We start from the raw sequence: 20,930 nt of genomic DNA, 5'->3' as shown, positions 1-20,930 counted from the left end.
CTCACCACTATTCTATATGGTAGTCCTTGTCTGTACACTTCATATATCATTTATAGATGAGTGTCTGGCACACAAGGTCTATTGAAGTGCAGGCCATTTGCAATGGCATTTAATTATACACTCTATAAGGTTGGCAGAGCATGTCATTATCCATTTGTGTCTGTATATATGTCTGTATATTTTTCTGCTATGAATTAGGCTCCAGACTTGATTTAAATTTCCACTAGTCCTTCTTTTAATAGCTGAGTTCCCTGAAGTTCTTAGAAACTAGATGATTGCCTCAAATTATATGGCCTTGCTAGATCTCAAAATTAGCTTTTCTTACCACACATTCAACTTTATTTTCATTCCTTTTGAAATGGATAAGGACTAAGATTTTTACTTATTTATTTATTTTTGGAATGATATTGGTTTAGAAAGACAGAGGCAAATATGCTAAATCGTATGCCCAGTTGCTGGAGGAAACAAATTGTTATGTGTTCTAAAGTTTTTTACCTGTAAAATTTTGAGAGTAGTATTACCTAATCCTGCTGCCTTGTGAAATTGAATCACATCACTCATAATAATGTGAAATGTAAGAAATTGTACTGATGATGGAGCATATCAGCAGCCTTTAAGAGAAATAATATAAACCATATTTCCTCAAATCTAAGAAGCCTTCTGTGTTAGTTTTCCATTGCTGCTTTAGCAGCTCACCTCACAGTCACTGTCCATCAGGAGTCTGGGCGTGGTTAGCAGGGTCCTGTCTTCTGAGTCTTACCAGACAGAAATCAAAGTGTCAGCCAGTGCTGCGAACTCATCTGAGGCTCACAGTCCTCTCCCAGGCTCACTTGGTAGTTCACAGAATTCAATTCTTTGCCTTTGTAGGAATGGCATTCCTGTTTGCTTGCTGGCTGGGAGTAACAGACACTCCCCTAGAGGCTCCTGGAGGCCACGCTTAGTTTCCCACATGGCTTTCTGTATGCACAGTTCACAGCATGGCTGTTTGCTATTTAAAGACAGTGTTCTCATAAGAACTGATTTTTTAGGTCAGGCCAACCTACAGTAATCTCAGTAATTTAAAGTCAGCTTATTAGGGATTTTAATTACATTGATAGAATCCTTTCACAGCAGCATTTAGATTACTATTTGGTTGAATAACTTTGAGAAGGTGTGTAAACCAGGGTGTTAAAATCTTGGGAGCCATCTTAGAATTCTGCCCACCACATGATCAATTATAAGACAAATTGTTATTTTATTTGTCAATAAGGAAGAAAAATGCTGGCTTAAAGTATGATAGAGTGCATTATAAGTACTTGGATATTGCTTTGTCCAAAAAAAAACCCCCAAAAATAAAACAAAACAAAAATAGAACTGTGTTCATTCATCTAATCACAAATATTTGCTTCATGAATATCAAACTTAGTCCCCACTGCTGCCTTTCTGTGCTTTTTTGCAAGCATCAATTTTTTTTTTAATGCTGAATCATAGTGTAATCTTTTAGAGGATATTAAAAATTGGGTCATAAATGTGACATGTGTGTACCCAAAGTACACATAATTCAGCAAAACTTACAATGATATAAACTGTCAGTGACCAAATTTGCACATGCCCAGGGAATGACAGCTACATTGTGACCACCACAGGGCAAATGGTGATTGCTTTTGTTTGTTTCCTAATTATTTGCAATCAGCTTTATTGAGATATAATATATACAGTAAACTGCACCCATGTAGGGTTTCATTTGATAAGTTTTGACAATTGTATTCATGGAAACACTACCACAATGAAGACATTTCCATCAGCCTCAAAAGAGTCAGTTCCTTCACCCCAAGCAATTTTGTTGTTGTTGTTGTTGTTGTTGTTGTTGTTGTTATTGTAGATTAGTTAGCATTTTCTGGTATTTAAGTGAGAAAAAATGGTTATGGAGACAGTATTCTTAATTTTGGGGTTTTCTCCAGACCCCCTCATTCTTAGAGAAATAATTTCCTTTTTAGGTCTTAGGCTTATCCCTTCAGTGTGGGGGTAAAATGATTCTCCGTGAAGCTTTCTGGCCACTACTGTGGGCTACCCCTGACTTCTACTTTGCCTGGGCATTGTTCACCACCTGTCGGAGTTGGCTGTCCTGCCCCACACGTGTGCGTGTGTGGCTCCCTGGCCCACTGCTCTGTTTGCTGTCTGTGTGAGGCCCAGCAACAGCGGCGGCTTTCAGCTGGGAGTTCCAAGCTCCTAAAAAATTTCACATCATTGCTGTCTGAGGCTGTTCTCCTGTTACTTAAGGCAAGAGAAACAGGTGACATTAATTTTTAATATATTTTATTTAATATATCACAATATTATTATTTCAACATGTAATCAATATGAAACTATGAAAACTTATTAAGGAGATATTTTAGATTCTTTTTCTAGTACTCCGAGATCTGGAGTATATTTTATACTTACACCATGTCTCAGTGTAGACTTAGCCACATGTCAAGTGCTTACTAGCTTTTGGCTGGTATATTGGACAGTGAAGATGTAGGTTATGAACTTTACTTTTCCCATTAAGACAGTAGTGTATGGATTCCACAAGAAATTTGCTTTAACAATGCTTGACTCTCTAATAGGTTAGGGCTTGCGTATTTCAGAATGGTTTCAATGGTTGAGATATAAAATACTTTGTTAATAAAGACAAATACATTTTTATATATTTTCCTCCTTATACAGGTAAGCTTATTGTTGAAAATTTGAAAAAGTCTGGGTAAGAGACTACAGATTGCCTTTATTTCTTACTCCAAAGATGGTAAGTATTGAATTCTGTTGAATTTCCTCTTTGTGAATGTTTCATTTTCAATTAAAGAGAAAAGAGATTTATTTTTGTCTTATTTCCTTGCTCCTCATATTCATATATTTATTGTTATTGACAGTCCTTTTGCCCCTTTGCTTACACTTACTCATTCAGAGTCCCAGGCTATATTCCACCATGGGGACCCTGTGAGAGGTCCTCTGTGGAGTCTGGTTATCTGAATGGTTCTCCCTAGATGGGCTTAACAATAGAAGCCCTGATGGCCTTTACGTATTCATTGCTAAACCAATATGGTTGCTTTCTATTTTTCTTACCTGTAGTATTTTACACACACACACACACACACACACACACACACACACACACACACACACACACACACACACACACACACACACACACACACACACACACACACACACACACACACACACACACACACACACACACACACACACACACACACACACACACCCCTTTTCTGTGTTGTTGAGATATAATTCACATGCCAGAAAATTTACCCTTTCAGAGTATACATTTTAGTGGGGTTTAGTTTATCCATGAAGTTTTGCACCCATCACTACTATTGAATGCTTTATCATTCTCATCACCTCAGGAAGAAACCCCAAGCCCATTAACAGTCCCTTCCCATCTCCCCTCTTCCCAGTTCCCTGGCAACCACAAATCTACTTCCTATTTCTATGAATTTGCCTATTTTGGACGTTTCATATAAGTGGAATCATACAATATATGGCCTTTTATATTTGGCCTTTTTCACTTAGCATAATGTTCAAGGTTCTTCTATGTTGTATTGTGTATCAGTACTTCATTCTTTTAGGTCTGAGTAATATCCATTGTATGCTGATACCACATTTTGTTTATTCATTCTTCAGTTGATGGTCATTTTGATTTTCTCCAATTTTTGGCTATTATGAATAATCTAGTTTTTGTGATTACACTCATTCTTCAAAAACATTACTTTCTTCATATTATGTCCCATTCTTGTCAAAACTTTCAGTGGCTCCCTATTACTTGTACAACAAAATAGAAGATGCCTAGTTTGCATTAAAAGTCTTCGCTACTTTCCTTTACACCCTTCTTTTCCATTGTGTTGTAGTTTATTATTTCTAAAATATGTGCTACATATGAATATAGATTATGTAAATGATATATATAATTTCATCAATTTAATTCATTTTAAAATGATCTAAATTTTTAAGAATAAAGACTTTACTTACAAACCAAAGAGTAGATTGAAGGTAGATAGGTAATCTGGAGAATTAGAACAGAGTAAAGTGAAACATTATAGAAAAACAAAGAAAAAACTTTTCTGGATTTGACCATAATGTCAAACAGAGGCATTCATTTTCATATAATGTGAAAAAGCACCTCATTTGAGTCAGCCTTTGATATGTGGAACTCATTCAAATCACTCATTTTCTGATTAGCATGGTTATTTTTTTCCGGGGCCTCAGTTTTTCTGTTTTTTTTTTTTTTTTAATCCAGATAGTGTCAATCTTTTTCCCTTTTTGACATGTCTGAAATTGTTAAAAAGGAAATATTTTTATATAAACTTAAAAATAATTTTCCCGACTATTTTTTGCATATACACACACAGATATAAATGTATAGTGGCATTTTTCTCCCATTATATGGAAAAATAGAACATAGTATATAGACAAAAAAAATCACAGTATATCTTAGAAATCTTTTCAGAATAGTACATTGAGAACATTCTCACTTTTTTTTTCCTGCAGGATAATTTCTCTAAAATGTGTATCCACTTGAAATGTGATTACCTATACTTAGAAAAAGAGAGAAGGGGATATAAATGGGAAAAAGGAAACAATGTGCAGATGTTTGGACTTTGTTTATAGGTGAAAACAATGGAAGATCAGAAAATTTAAGTAATTGCCCAGGATCATGCAACCAGCGCAGGGTCCTGATGCTAATCTAGGTGTTTCCAAGCTCCTGGCCTCCCTGCTGTATCCATGTTGCATTTGATGAAAAAAAGGAGAGAGAAATCATGCCAACTTCTTTTTCAACAGAAATAATAGAATTCCAGACTTTATTTTCTGGATTAGTCCTTTAAGAAGCTTTGCATTCTGAAGCCTCTAGGTGTGCTTTTCAATCTTAAAAAGGACTATTTCTGATATAAAAAAGTATCATGAGATGATAGTAAATGAAACACTTTAGTTCTTTCCCTTCTGTGCACCACTGAATATCCTGGTGTCACCATGGGCCGCCACCCCGCCTGGTGTTACCAGTGCTGTAAGAAAAAGCCACACCCACAGCCATGCTTCTGCTGAGGTGTCCCTGATGCTAAGATCCGCATCTTTGACCTGGGGTGGAAGAAGGCAAAAGTGGATGAGTTCCCACTCTGTGGCCAAATGGTGTCAGATGAATATGAACAGCTTTCCTCTGAAGGCTCCAGACAGGTATGCGGGGTGACTTTGGAAAGCCCCAGGGCATGGTGGCCAGGGTCCACATTGGCCAAGTCATCATGTCCATTGGCACCAAGCTGCAGAACAAGGAGCATGTGATTGAGGCCGTGCACAGGGCCAAGTTCAAGTTCCCTGGTCACCAGAAGATCCACATTTCAAAGAAGTAGGGATTTATCAAGTTTAACACAAATGAATTTGAAAACATGGTGGCAGAAAAGTGGCTCATCCCGGATGGCTGCAGGGTCAACTACATCTCAAATTGTGGCCCCCTGGACAAATGGCAGGCCCTGCACTCATGAGAGCCTTGGTGCTGTCCCCTCCTTCCACACAACCACCAATAAATCCTACTTTCCTGTCAAAACAACAACAACAACAACAACAACAACAACAACAACAACAACAACACTTTAGGATGAATTGAGTAAATTACTGAAAAAGAGACCCCACTATACATAGGTATTTATCACAGGCAGTATTTCAGATTGGTGAGGGATGGATGATCTGATGATTTTTTAAAAATTTATTTATTTATTATTGGTTTACATAAGTATTTTTTATTTTGGTGGGAAGAGGTAACTAGGTTTCCTCATTTTTAGAGGCGGCACTGGGGGTTGCACTTTACTACTTGAGCTGTACCCTCCCCCATGATTTGGTGACTTACGTTGCAACAAATTTCTAATTTGTCAAAACAACAACACCACCTGTTCATTGCTTCAGTCTTTACATAAAAAATAATTTACAAATTAAACAAAAGATAATATAAAAGGACTTTGTGAGGTTAGCTTTCTTACTAGACTGAACTGAGTGAGTTCAGCTATGAAAATTTCATTTTTTTCTCGATCACTATATTTTTGTGTGAGTTCTGTTTGTCATGGGTTTTCTCCAGCAAAAGTCCCACTGTAGAAGAGTGAATTTTCTCAAGACTTTATCAGGTAAAGAGAGTGAGAGGGAGCCAGAGACTAACTCCCAAGCTGTTCCAAAGCTCTTATATTTATTGAGAATAGTCAAAAAATAAATCAAAATGAAATACATCATAGGAATGAGTAAGGGGTATGGTGTATGTGCAGGGATGCCGGTCAGCAGTTTCAGTTCATGAAAAACAAAAACATTATAATCTTAATTTATACTTAGAAGGTTACAATATTGATAATACAAATGGTTATTTTAAGCCTCAAACAATCATGAGCAAGGTTGCAGTTTTCTGAATAATTGATAATGAAACCCCAGGCCACCACAGAGTCTCCATACTATGATCAGAAATGATCTAAGCACACAAAGCAGCCCAGCTGCCCCTAGCTGAGGGCTAAGTCAGTTTTCTGTGAGCAGGAGTGACCTACACTATCCACCTGCGCCTGGTAAGCCAAGCACGTCCTGCCGGTTAGGGCGAGGGATGAGCTATGGTTTTCCATAAGCAGAAGCAGCCCTGAGTCTATGACCTTGAACTAAGCAAAGTGAGCAAAGCATGTCTCTGCTTTTCACGGCGAGGAGACAGTTCGTAGCGGGTCCCTGCGAGCACAGCAGCTTCAAGGTAGCTGAGTGAAGTCCCTCAGTTAAGGCGGTGACTGGTACCGAGAGTTCAGTCTTTTGTGCTTTTGGACATTTTGCTTTGAAGGAGCAGTATAATGACAAACACAGAAAGCATGGGTTTTGATTATACATTTCTTATGTGTTTACATAAAGGTGAGAATATGATTTGGTTAAACAATCATTACAATATCAAAGTTTGTTAACCCAAGTTTGTGCTCCCACAGTTTTGTATTTTCTGTAATTGCTCCTTAACACCAACTTGGGGCAGGCTCATAGCTTTCCTGATGTGTTTTAGTTACAAAAGCTGTAGTTGTGCTCTCGTCCCTTATTGGGCGTGACCAGTTACAGGAGGGACCTGTCTTTCTCTGTGCTCCTTCACTCCCCTCTCCCCATTGCTGGGAGTTGTACATTTATGCAGCCTTTTTTGGATTATCTGTTGAAATAAGGTGCCGATGCCCTGTGACTCAGGAGCTGTACCTCCAGGAACTGAGCGCTACAGATATGCTCATGCAACCTTATCTGAAAGGTGAGTCCTTTAAAGATGAAAATTCTTTGTTCTGATAGAAATTCAGCACATCTGCAGCCTGTGACTTAGTGTTTACTAACAAGAGAGCCGTTAAACCTACCCCAGCTCTCCTGGCACAGTGGAGGTATGTTATAGCTTACCTACTGGATGTTTAACTTGTTCCCAGTGCTTTTCAGTATAAAAAATGCTGCAGTGAGTATCTTGGTGTACATGCTACTCACTCATGAGTGCTGAGAAAGTGTCTTACCTGCTGTAGCTAGGAAAGTCTTCTGCTTTACATTTTCCCTCCTCGTACTTCAAGGAGCACAGGAGAGCTCAGTTTAAAGTCACAGCTGATTGCCTGCAGGGGCGTGTGACTGATGGCAAGCCCTTGGCCCTTCCTGAGCAGGAGTTTCTGCAGATCTGGGCCTCTCAGACTGACCTGGGACAGTGGTAACAAACGAGCTCTTCACTGTTGCCCACGATCAACTTCTCCACCTTCCTCTAGGGGTGTGTGTCAGTCAGGGTGCCATTAGTATTTGTTTTGGACAAGACAACTCATTGGTGAGAGAGCCCCGTGCTTTTCTGGTCCCCTACCCCACTGTGATGCCATTGTGCTACAGTCGTGTATAGTTACTGACTCACAAAACATCTTCAACTGTCATTAAGGGGGTAATACTGCAGCCAGTTGAAAACTATTATAAAAATGTTGGCAGAAATTATATAAGATTATTTCTGATTTTCTTGGCTTCTCTTTTTCTCGTTCCTTTAGCAAGAAGAAATGGTAGTTTAAGTTACTTAACTTGAGTATCTGCCCTAGCACATGTCATTTTTTTTTATTATCCCAATGAATGTCTGGGTCAACAGTAATAGTTTCTTCACAGGTAAAGAAATAACTTGATATGATATAAAAGCAAGATTTTATTCTGATTTATTAACTTTGTTTTTGTGTGTGTGTGTGTGTGTGTGTGTGGTTTTACTTTTATATTTTTGTCAAACTCAGGAAAAAACTACCAAAATATTGCAAAGTTTTCCCATGTAATCTTCATCGAGGTTCCCCAAATGTTAACAGCTTACACAGTGACAGTGTAGTTATCAAAATCAGGAAACTAACACTGATATAGTACTGTTACCTAGTCTCCAGGCTGTATTCAGTTTTCACCGGTTGTCTCAGTAATGTCCTCCCTCTGTCCAGGATCTGATGCAGTTGCATTTTAGTTGTCATGTCCCCTCTTAGTTTTCTTTAATCTGAAACCATTCCAAAATCTTTCTTTGTCTCTCACGACTCTTATACTTTGTAGAGTACTGGTCAATAATTTTGTAGAATGCCCCACAATTTGGATTTGTGTGGTTTCCCCATGATTCAATGAATGTTAAAAATTTTTGGTTAAGAGAACTCTACAAGTGACGTTATTAAGCTTACTAGGAGGCACGTGCTACTGATTTGTACAATTACCAGTGATGCTAACTTGTTCACTTGGTTTAGGTGATACAATTGGGCTTGTATGCTGTAGTTGTGCTTTTCCTTTGTAATTAATAAGTGTTCTGTAGGAAAACACTTTGTGGCCAGGTAATTATCTTGTTTTTCATCATACTCTCTAATTTTTATTTTCATTGATGATTCTTACCTGAAATGATATTAATACCGTGGTGTTTGCCAAATGGTGATTTTCTGTTTCCGTCATTCCTTCTGCATTTACTGGTTGGATCTCCTATAAAGAAAAGCTTTCACCACCAAGCCCATAAAAACCAGCAACATGGCGCCTTCACAGCCACCCCCTCTCTCCCTCTTTGGAGACAGCCCGCATTCTGTCTATGGAGTGTGTACCTACTTTTAATCTGAGCACCCAAACCCCACACCTCATGGCCTTTCTCTTGCCATTCAGTGTATCTCTCTGAATAAATCTATATTCAATCAAAAAAAAAAAAAAGAAAAGCTTTCCTTCTTAGGTATGTGTTCAATTTCTAAATCTATATCAGAATAGCCTTGAGGATTTTTATTTTACTTATGTCAAATGTACTTACAGATTCTTATTCTATGGATTCAATCTATTACCATCATTATTTTTGTGCTATAATTATTATAGTTTGGCCCTAGGGAACCCCTTCAAGAAGGCTTCTGGCCCATCACTTTTTGAGGATTGACTGGCTTTCTAGTACCACAGGATGTCCCAGTCTCATCTTGTGCATTCTCTGCTCTAGCCCTGGAATTAGCCATTTCACCAAGGAAAATTAGCTGTCTTTATTGAAGATTGGAATTCTTCTATGCTCTTTCCCTCATACTTGTATGTCACCATCTTTTAAAAATCTTTCCAATATAAAACCACTTTGGAGGATGTGGGCATGTAACTCTGTTGAACAGAAGTTAGTTTATATCCAGTAATTCCCTTTGTAGTATATTCTGTTTAGTTCCCAGCAGATTCATCTTGCACTAATTAAAGTGGGAGGATTTCTGCACAGGTTCCACTGTGCCAAATATGTTATTTCATGGAAACATGGTTGAAGATTTTCTTTGGTTTCATTGAGTATTTGATAATAACAGTTTTGAAAACTTTTCTAAGAGCTTTCTTCCAATGCTTATAGTATAGAAATATTTATATTCTCCATATTTTTAGTATAGCAGACTCAATTTTTTTTCCTTAAGAAAAATCTTGACTTTGCTTTAAGTACTCTCTTGGTTCACTTCCAAGGTGGGTTGGCCATCTATCCAGAGTACAATTTTGATTAGGCTTTACAATGTCTACAAAAGATTTCAGCCTTTTCTCCTTATTTATCATCTAAAACACATCTTTGCTCTTAATATACAGTATAAATTAGATCCCTGTCAAAAACTGTAACTTCAAATTTGCAGTCTCTAGAATGGTGGAAAAGACAAATTATGAAGCATTATTTACAAGCCATTAGTTCCTAGACACTTGAACTTAAAACTAAGGGAGGCATTAGAACTCCATGTTCTTAGACTGTGTTGTTTTGGCACCACAGATTTCATTCATACTCTTCATTAATTTATCTTGTATTTATCTGTAAATTATCTTTACTAGTGGCTCTCAAAGTGTGGTCCCCTACCACTAGTAGTGCCAGCCTCCTGTGGGAACTAGTTAGAAATGTAGCCTTCTTGGGTAACACCGAGAGGAGGTAGTGTGGGTTATCAAGCCCTCAGGTGATCCTGATGCAGGAGAAACATTGCTGTGTTCATTTCCTGTAAATTGTTTCCAATTACTAGTGGAGATACAGAGTGCCAGTTATCCGTTTGCTGTTTTATATTATCTGTTTTACCTAGCTTGTAGGGGTAGTGAGTTATTTTGAAGATTAACTCTCTGTTCTCTCCTCCTCTTGAATCTGGTAGCCTCAAATTTACTTTCTGTCTCTATGAATTTGTTCATTTTAGATATTTCATACAAGTGGAGACTCATACAATATTTGTCCTTTTTGCCTTGCTTATTTCACTTAACATAATGTTTTCCAGGTCCATCCATGTTGTAGAATGTGTGTCAGAACTTCATTCATTTTCATAGTTGAATAACAGTCCATTGTATGCATATATCATATTTTGTTTATCCATTCATTTGTTAATGAACACGGGTTATTTTCACTTTTTGGCTGTTGTGAATAAGGCTTGCAATGAATGTTGGTGTATAAATATTTTTTAGAGACTTTATTCAAATCTTGTGTATATATCTAGGAATGGAATTTGAGGGTCATATAGTAATTCTGTTTTTATCTTTTTTAGAAAATACCAAACAATTTTCCACAGTGTATGTATTGCTTTTATTACCACCAACAAGCTACAGTTTCTTCATATCCTTGCCAGTGCTTATATTTTGTTTTAAAAAAAGTATTAAAATTTTAAAATAATTATGGCTACCCCAGTAGGCACAAAGTGGTGTCTCAGTGTGATTTTCATTTGCATTTCTCTAATGGCTGATGATGTTAAGCATTTTTTCATGTGCTTTCTGGTCATTTATATATCTCCTTTTAAGAAATGTCTATTCCAGACCTTTGCCCATTTTAAAATTAACTTGTTTGCCTTTTTGTTGTGTTATACAAATTTTTTATATATTTTAGATGTTAAACCCTTATCAGATATATGGCTTACAAATATTTTCACCCATTAGGTAGGTTAACTTTTTACTTTATTGATAATATATTGATGTACAAAAGTTTTATTTATTTATTTATTTTAAAGTTTGACATTTGATGAAGTCCAATTTATCTATTTTTTCTTTTGTTGCTTGTACTTTGGTGTCATATCTAAGAGCTACTGCCATGATCATGACAATCCACGATCATGAAGATTTACCCCTGTGTTTTTGCATAACAGTTTTGTGATTTTAGCTTTTATATGTAGATTTTTGATCCATGTTGAGTTAACTTTTGTATATGGTGTGAGGCAGGGGTCAACTTCATTCTTTTATGTGTGGAAATCCAGTTGCTCCAGCACAATTGGTTGAGGAGACCTTTCTTTCTCTATTGAATGAACTTGGCACCCTAATCAAAATCACTTGAAAATAGATTTATGGCTTAAAGTCTGGACTTTCAGTACTGTTTCATTGGTGTATATGTCTATTCTTATGTACTATGTTGTTTTGAATATACATTTCTCATGCTGTTTTATATACTTTTAAAAAACTTATTTAGGCACTTTAAGTGTTATTTTAACTTTTTGTTCTTTATAAGACTAAAATTATGAATAACTTTAAACATTTAAAATATTGCACTTAGTAAATTATAAAGAAGTAACTTTAGTATTATGTGATATGTACACTCCTGGGCTTCTGAGGGAAGCATGAAAATGCACAAGACTTGTTTCTGTTCTCTAACAACTTGCAACTCCATTCATTTACTTTAAAAGTACTATACTTTTGCTTTGCCGTTCTATTTTTTCATGTGAGTCCACCCTTATGATGTCGTTAGTATAGTATATGAGATGCTTATCCCTGTTGCAGCAAAGATGTAAAATTTAGATATAGTTTTTTTTTGCTGTTGTATAGTTTGTATCTTTACTTTAAGCACCTAATTTTATTACTCTTGTTATGTTTTTATAATTCATTTCTGTTATATTCTGCAACTAGTTTCCTAGAGTATGGGTCTTTCATGTTTTAGTTTTTTATGAAAGACACTTTAAGCCATTATACTACTGAAGTTTGCCTCCTTCTGTATGTTTTTACCCATCCATCTGCAAACACGGAATCTTTCTTGGGCAAATTTATATTCTGGTGCTGAGACTTCTTCACTGTGTGTTGTGCAGTTACTGAGATGGGCTATTGTAAAGTGAACTTACAGGGTAAATTTTTAGTAGTTGATAGCGATGTTCTCAAGCATGTGCTCCTCTTGCAAGAACTTAATTATGTTTATCTTTAGTTACTCTTGCGTAGAATAGCACTGTGTGATAGAAATAAAATTTGAGCCACATATGTTATTTAAACATTTCTAGTAGCCTCATTTAAAAGAGTTAAAAAGGGCTAGATATAATTTTAATGTATTTTATTTAATCTGACATATCCAGGATATTATCATTCTAACATTTAAACAATATGAAAAGATTGAGATATTTTAATTTTTTTAAAAACTTTTTCAAGTTTTTGGAACTATGTGTTCACTTTATATTTATTAAATAAATTTTGTAATTTTTTTTTAAATTGAGGTATAGTCAGTTTACAATGTTATGTCGATCTCTGGTGTACAGCACAATTCTTCAGTCATACATGAATATATATATATATATATTCATTTTCTTATTCTTTTTTACCATGAGCTACTATAAGTTATTGAGTATATTTCCCTGTGCTATACAGTATAAACTTATTTATCTATTTTACTTTTTTAAACCAATTCCTTGAAACCTAGTAGGTCTTTTACATCTTGATTGGATCACTAAATTTTCATCAAAAATATTTGATCTTAGTTGAGACTTCAAACAATTTATCGTTGAAAATGTAGATTCACATGACTAAGTTGTTCCAAAGAAACTTATACTTTTCAATATCTGAATTAAGTGCCAAAAATTTTTCTTTTACTATTTTTGTTTATAATGATAAAACTTGTTCATGCTTTTTTTGAATTTGAAGCAAAAGTTTAAAAGTTTCAAATCTGTGCTAATTAAGCAAATTCACTAATTCTTGTGTCAACTTAGTGTTATTAACATCATTTCCTAAGGATATTGCATAAGTTGAACAACAAGTTTAAACTCGATCAAAACAACAAAGTGTTCAACTATTTCTGATTATTTTTGCAGCCAATTTTTACAACACTCTGTATTGTAAATAAAATATTCTGTACATTGATTAATGTTAGGGAAAAGTGTAAAATCTTTATTATCAAATCATATTATTGTAGGTTCGTCACCAGTTGTGGGTTCTGGCCAGCAGAAGTCCCACCGAGATGGAATAAATTACTCAAGACTCTGTGGAAAAGTGAAGAGAGGGAGTTGGGAGCCTCAAGCCTCTCAAATCTCCCACATTAATTGAGTACAGTCAAAGGAGGAATGCAGGAATTTAGGGAAGGACAGGGTGGGATCACAATGAGTACAAAGGCTTTGTTTATTGTTGGTGTTGGGCTCAAGGTCAGAAGACCCTTTTTGGTGAATCACGTTCGTGGGTTTTGAGCCTTTCAGCTTATCAGGGCAGAACATTTGAGAATCAGCTGCTTAAAAACTTGGACTCAGGTGGCTGTGCCTGTCTTAGGTTGCCCCCCTCAGGAGATCTTTCCAGTCATTGGCTACCCAGCTTTCTCACTTCTGAGTCTGCAGCTTTTTATCATTCCATCCCAAGGCTGTTTTGGGGATAGAGGACTAACAGCAGGCACACCCAGCGTTTATAGCCAGGGACCTGGGTCATTGCTAAAACCTAAAAGCAGTTACTAAGCACATCTTCTTTAAGGAGATAAGGGGCTGGGATCTGTTACAATTTGTTAACCCAATCACGGGCTCCCACAATTATGAAAACTTTCAATTTCAACATAAATGTCTGTACCTGTGTAACTAGGTCTTAGGTACAATTTCTCTTTCTTTGGTAATTCAGGCCATGCTTGTTTACCTGTACTGAGATACCAGTGAGAAAACATAAGCAGTGCCAGTTTTGTCTTTGATTATTGAATATTGAAAAAAAAAAAACTTTCTTGATCAGCCTTAATAATACAGTAAATCTTTGTGAAATTCTTCCTCTACTCAACCATTGAGCAAGGAACACAAGATTCTTAAATTTATTGTTTTCTATTTTTTCAGTAGTTTTTTAAGCTGGCTAGGATTCTTATTATTTTCAGGTACATACTTATCAGTTTTAACAACTTAATACATGCTACTTTTCATAGCTTTAGAATGCTGAGTACAAACATTTTTCATTCTTTTCTTTTGAAGGGGAGATAATTAGGTTTGTTTGTATGTCTGTTTGTTTTTTATGATGGCACTGGGGACTGAACCCAGGACCTTGTGCATGCTAGGCACACGCTCTATCGCTGAGCTATACTAGCCCCTTCAAAAATCTACTCTATGTATATCATACAGTGGAGCAGAGCAATAAGAGGAATATCAGTTTCTTCTTTTAAAAGTCCAATAAGTGTAGGTTTTTAACCTAACATGCCTGGAGCTCTCTATTGAGACGGAAACTAATATTTTAATATATAGCTGAAATTCTTTGGCCATTTAAAAGGTGAAAAATAATCCATGCTACAATTTTGATTTTTTTAAGGTACATATTTGACATTTCTTCTTAAGTTTGGAAGTTCTTTCAAACAAAATGTGTCTAAAGTTGTACTTTGGTAGTGTCTCGTATCACATGACTTATCTAAAGCTAAAAGAAAAGTAATTTCTCATATTTTGAATCTACTGATTTTTGATACTGTTAGACAGGTCTTCCATATGACGGACAGTTGTTTGGTGGCTTAATTGAAGGCCTTCTACTTTTTCTATAATATCTGTTTTAGTATTCCTCATAATTTTCTAATAAAATATCTATAAGTGAAATAATTTATTTACCATCTCTCTACTTAAATATGATTTCTTCCCTATTTCCTTCCCTCCTTCCATCCTTCCTTTCTTTCTTTCATCTCTCTCTCCCTCCCTCCCTTTCTTTTTGCAAGAATCCATGCCATTCTATAGCTCACGAGAGTAATAAGCTCAGATCCTTTAAAAATCTTTTAAAAATGTTTGTTGGACATTTAATTCTGATCTCAGGTGAATAATTTTGTTGCTTTTCTTTTGACTTAGGAAACTTCTTATGAAAATGTACTATGCATTTCCTGAAAATGTCTCTTAATATTGTCTACATGTTGTTTAAAATATTTTTATGTAAGTAATAGTTTTTAAATTTTGCTCTACCAGAGCTAATTGTGATTATTATTCATGTTAAAGTTGGTGTATTGTTTTCTTCTAGTCTCACTTCACTGTGCCGGTGGCAGCGCTAGCTTCACTGCATCTCCACTTGATTCTGCTTGGGTAGGATGCCTGTGTTTTAATTTTGAAATTTTGTTATACCCTATCCCCTTTTGCCCAGAACAAAAAGTTAAAGAAAAGAACTTAATTCAAAATATGTTAAAATTAAAAATTTCCATAAAAATTAAAATAAAAATTATCTCTGGTTATCAGTTATAATTTACATAGGGATCACTGTAACTTGTGTACTTTGCAAAAAATTCAATAAATGATTTACTCTATTATTACATTGATGTGTAGAGAAAATTCATTTTAGTTGAATAGTTAGTTGATGCTGACTAGATAAAAACAATAGATGTTTCTTTTGTAGATAGATATTTTACATTGCCTCAGCTTTTAAATTTAGAAAAAATTAATTATAATTAAATAAAAATTCAATTCCTCAGTAATGGTAGTCCCATTTCAAGTGTTCACTAGTCACATGCAGCCAATAGTTAATGTATTGGAAATTAAACTTTGAGAGTTGGTTATATACTTGGTTAAAATATTTTGATGACTTGAGACCAAAGATTATAGCCCTTTTAGCATTTTTTCTTTTTTCTTTTTTTTGATAATGTTAATGTCACAGGAGCAGTACAAAGAGGGCTTATGTATGACTCAAGAAACCTGGAATGAGATGCTGAAAGCTACAGGGACACCTTGTTTTAGTTTTGCACTTTTCTTTATCGTGCTTTGCAGATATTGCATTTTTTTAAACAAATTAAAGGTTTGTGGCAACTATGTTAAGTAAGTCTGTTGGTGCCATTTTTCCAACAGCATTTGCTCACTTCATGTCTTTGTGTTACATTTTAGTAATTCTTGCAATATTTCAAAAATTTTCATTATATTATACTTGTGGTAATCTGTGATCAGTAATCCTTGATGTTACTATGGCAATTGTTTTGGGGTGCCAAAAACCACACCCATTTAAGATGGCAAAAAATCGGTAAAGGCTGTGTGTTCTGGCTGCTCCACCAAATGTTCGTACCCCCATCTCTCTCCCTCTCTTCAGGCCTGCCTATTCCTTAATACAGAACAATATTTTAATCAGGGTAATTAATAACCCTACAGTGGTCCCAGTGTTCAAGTGAAAGTAAGAGTTGCATGTCTTTCACTTTAAATCAAAAGCTAGAGACAATTAAGTGCAGTGAGGAAGACACGCTAAAGCTGAGTTAGGCTGAAAACTAGGCCTCTTGTGCAAATGAGCCAAATTGTGAGCAAAGGAAAGTTCTTGAAGGAAATTAACAGTGCTACTCTGTGAATACACAAATAATAAGAAAGTGAAACAGGCTAATTGCTGATACAGAGAAAGCTTTATTTTTCTAGATAAAAGATCTAAACAGCCACAGCATTCCCTTAATCCAAAACCTAATCTAGAGCAAGGCCCTAATTCTCTTTAATTCCCTGAAGGCTGAGAGAGATGAGGAAGCTGCAGAAGAGAAGGCTGAAGCTAGCAGAGGTTGGCTGATGAGGTTTAAGGAAAGACACAATCTCCATAACACAAAAGTACAAGGGAAAACAATAAAGGCTGATGGAGAAAGTGCAGCAAGTCAGCCTCAAGATCTCAATAAGAGAATTCATTTCGGTGTCTACACTAAACGATAGATTTTCAGTGTTGATGAAACAGCCTTATATTGGAAGATGCCATCTAGGACTTTCATTCGGGTCTAAGATTGCTGGTGACTTTAAGTTGAAACCAGTACTTATTTACCATTCTGAAAACCATCAGGACCTGAAGAATTATGTTCAGTCTGCTCTCCTGTGCTCTATGAATGGAACAACAAAGCCTAGATGAGAGCACATCTATTGACAACATGGTTTATTGAATATTTTAAGCTCACAGTTGAGACTTCAGGAAAAAAAAAAAGATTACTTTTAAAACATTTTTCTCATTGGCAATGCAACTGATCACCCAAGAGCTCTGATGGAGATTGGTGTTATGTGCCTGCTAACAAAACATATGTTCTGCAGTCCATGGAAAGACTGATTACAACTCTCAAGTCTTATTATTTAAGATATATTTTGCAAGGCTACAGCTGCCATAGGTAGAGATTCCTCTGATGAATCTGTGCCAAGAAAAGTGAAAACCTCCTGGAAAGGGTTCCCCATTCTAGATGCCATTAAGAACATTTGTGACTTGTGGGAAGAGGTCAAAGAATCAACATTAACAAGAGTTTGAAAGACATTGATTCCAATCCTCCTGGATGACTTTTTGAGGAGTTTAAACCTCCAGTGGAGGAATGAACTACAGATGTGGTGGAAATAGCAAGAGAATGAGAATCAGAAGTGGAGCAAGATGTGACTGAATTAGCTGCAGTCTCAGGATAAAATGTGAATGGGTGAAGAGTTGCTCCTTATGGATGAACAAAGAAAGTGATTCTTGAGATGAAACCTACTCCTGGTGAAGATGTTATGAAGATTGTTGAAATGACCAAAAATGATTTAGAATATGACATAAACTTGACAAAATGGCAGTAGGGTTTGAGGGAATTGAGTCCAGATTTGAAAAGTTTTACTGTGGATAGAGTGCTATGAAACAGCATTACACATTAGAGGGAAATCACTTGTAAAAGCAAGAGCCAATTGATGCAGCAAACTTCAATGTTTAATTTTTAGAAATTACCACAGCCACCTCAGCTTCCAGCAACCACCGCCCTGGTCAGTCAGCCGCCACCAAGATGGAGGCAAGACCCTCCACCAGCAGAAAGATTGCAGCTCACTGTCAGCTCAGTGGATGATTAGCATTTTTTAACAATAAAGTATTTTTTGATTAAGGTATGTATTTTTTTAGACATAATGCTATTGTGCACTTAACAGGCTATTGTATATTGTAACTATAACTTTATATGTACTAGGAAACCCCAAAATTCCTGTGACTTGCTTTGTTGTGACATTGGCTTCATAGTGGTAGTCTGGAATTGAGCCTGCAGTGTTTCCAAGGTATGCCTGTACTTGCATTGTGTTTGTGGCATGCCTCATAGTCATGCAAAATTAAAAAAAAAATTCAAACATTGTTTATGGAAAAAGGCTATTTAGTAATCAAACATTTGGACACATGTATTATATTTGAAGTCATGGCTCATCCCCCATTATTCTCCAAGTATTCTGCAGGAGTACGTGGGGAGTGGGGGCATGTCTATATTCTAAACCTGCTTTCATCATTTCAGTGAAAGACCAAATGACAACAAAAGAGGGGAGTAATTTTGTTTAAGCACTCTCTCACAAGTTACAATTTAAGAACATCTCATCTATAGAGATCTATAGAGGTCTCATCAGGCTTACAACAGATCTTTAAATTAGGAAATTTAACTTCAGTTGACATGGACTGTGGAAAGAGGTTAATGGAGTTCAAGTATTTAATATTCTGAGTTTGGGTAAGTATGAAAATGTTTTGTTATGCATACCTCAACTGCTTTGTGGTTTTTAAAGCTAGAAGTCTCTCAACTAGTTATAGCACCAGCCTTTCTCTCTCTCTCTCTTTCTTTTCTGCTTTTTATTTGTCTTCTTTTCTTTCTTTCGCTGTTGTCCTTTCAGCAAGTCAAGCAGTAAGTTCTCCATGTTTCTGATTTTCCCAAAATAAATGTAAATACTTATTCCATTCTCAGTCATGATCTGTGAATAGAGGGGGATGTCTAAAGACCTGTTTTAAAAATCATAGGTGCAAGTCTATGAATAAAAGAAGGAATTGAAACTTGTCAACTAGAGAATTTCTCTACTAGACTGTTTCCAAATGCATTCTGTAGGAGTAGTCACTAGAGATGGTCCTTGAAGAAAGGTTTCTGTGATTAAGTTTGAGGAAACACTGTGTACCATAATAGTGGCCCATTGATGAGTCATAATGCACAATAGTATGTTAAAGATTCTGAGACATCTTACAAGAAAGAAACTTGTAAAAGCTTGTTTATCTTTTGTTTCTTAAACTTCTAGGACAGTGGAATTCTTTTTTTATTTGTCATATCTGTTGTAGGAGGAATGCTGCCCTCTAGAGGCATATATATATATATATTTTTTTTTTGGTTGGGGGGAGAAAACTTTCTTATATATTATCTGTCTAACATGAGAAAAAGGACAAATCTCATAGACTAAATTCCAGAAATTTAATGTAATTGTATATTTTTCATTTTTTAAAGTTTTCTTTTAAAAAATCTGAGACAAGAAAAATACATAAAGCAACGGTGAGAAGAGAAAGCAGTAAGACCTACTGGTACCATCTAAGTAAGAGCTGGTTAACATTTTCAAATCAGGAGTTCTTAGAAAAAATAAAAAGAACTCTATCTCTAATGTCCAAATGTCTTTAGTTGGTTCTCCCAATTTTCAAGAAATACATTATTTTTCTACACATATTTTCCTTTTCTGCAAGTTTACTTAAATGATTTTTATAAAGCTAATACTACACAGATGCCAAAATTGGAGAGACGGTACTCACACAAACTTCACACATTACTTTTATTTTACAAACACTTACATAGAGCTTACATACTACAGTGTGATAATGGCACAGAACAGAGGTAGAAATTAACAAAACAGAACAGTGTCTAGGAAAGGATCCATATAAAATGGAGTTTTGCATGCAACACAGTTGGTTATTGAAATAATGAGGAATGGCAGATTATGCAATATATTTTGGGATAAATGATTAGGAATAGCCCATAAAAATGAAAATATTAATTTAAAACAAGTACGATTTCTAAAATAAAGGAATTACAAGACAAAAGAGAGCAAGAAGATGAGCACAGGACTGTAAAGAAATGGAAATGTTGTAAGCATAAAAATATGCTCAGTTGCAGTCACCAGAGACACTGCAAATTAACCCAACCAGATACCAGCATCCTATCAAATTAGCAAAAAAAAAAATTAAATTGATAATCAATGCTCAGAAAGTTGAAAAGAAACAGGTAATTTAATCTCTGCTGGAGGGACTACTGGTACAGCTTTACAGGAGGACAATCTATTAGTATAAAAATAAACATATACTACAACCTGGTGATTCCATTTCTCAGTGTCTACCCTAGAGAAATAGTTTTTTTCTTTTACTAATTGCTCTGCAGCAATTTGTAAGAGAAAAATGGAAAAATCTAAATATATATCACCAAGAAATATATATATAGTCTTGGATATATATCCCTCCACTGTGGAATATTTTGCAATGATTCAAAGGAATATACATGTATAATATATATAGGGAAATACAAGGAAACACAATCAAGACATTAAGTGGGGAAAAATAAGTTCAAGAACATACATTCTTCCTATTATTCATGTAAAAGTGGAAAAGAAAATGAT

General features: G+C 35.6%; 1 protein-coding gene across 1 annotated transcript; it reads left to right on the top strand.

Moving 5' to 3' along the window:
- Window positions 1-3,185: 3,185 nt before the first annotated feature.
- Window positions 3,186-15,895, top strand: LOC116151440 (large ribosomal subunit protein uL16). Its single transcript, XM_064479214.1, is given in 3 exon segments — window positions 3,186-5,185; window positions 5,188-7,261; window positions 15,610-15,895. Coding segments are annotated over 2 exon segments (504 nt in total). The 5' UTR covers window positions 3,186-5,001; the 3' UTR covers window positions 5,508-7,261; window positions 15,610-15,895.
- The last annotated feature ends 5,035 nt before the right edge of the window (window positions 15,896-20,930 follow it).

This window comes from Camelus dromedarius, chromosome 25, assembly GCF_036321535.1.
Source record: "Camelus dromedarius isolate mCamDro1 chromosome 25, mCamDro1.pat, whole genome shotgun sequence".
NCBI classification, from domain to species: domain Eukaryota; kingdom Metazoa; phylum Chordata; class Mammalia; order Artiodactyla; family Camelidae; genus Camelus; species Camelus dromedarius.
This window is presented reverse-complemented; position numbering and strand designations above follow the sequence as displayed.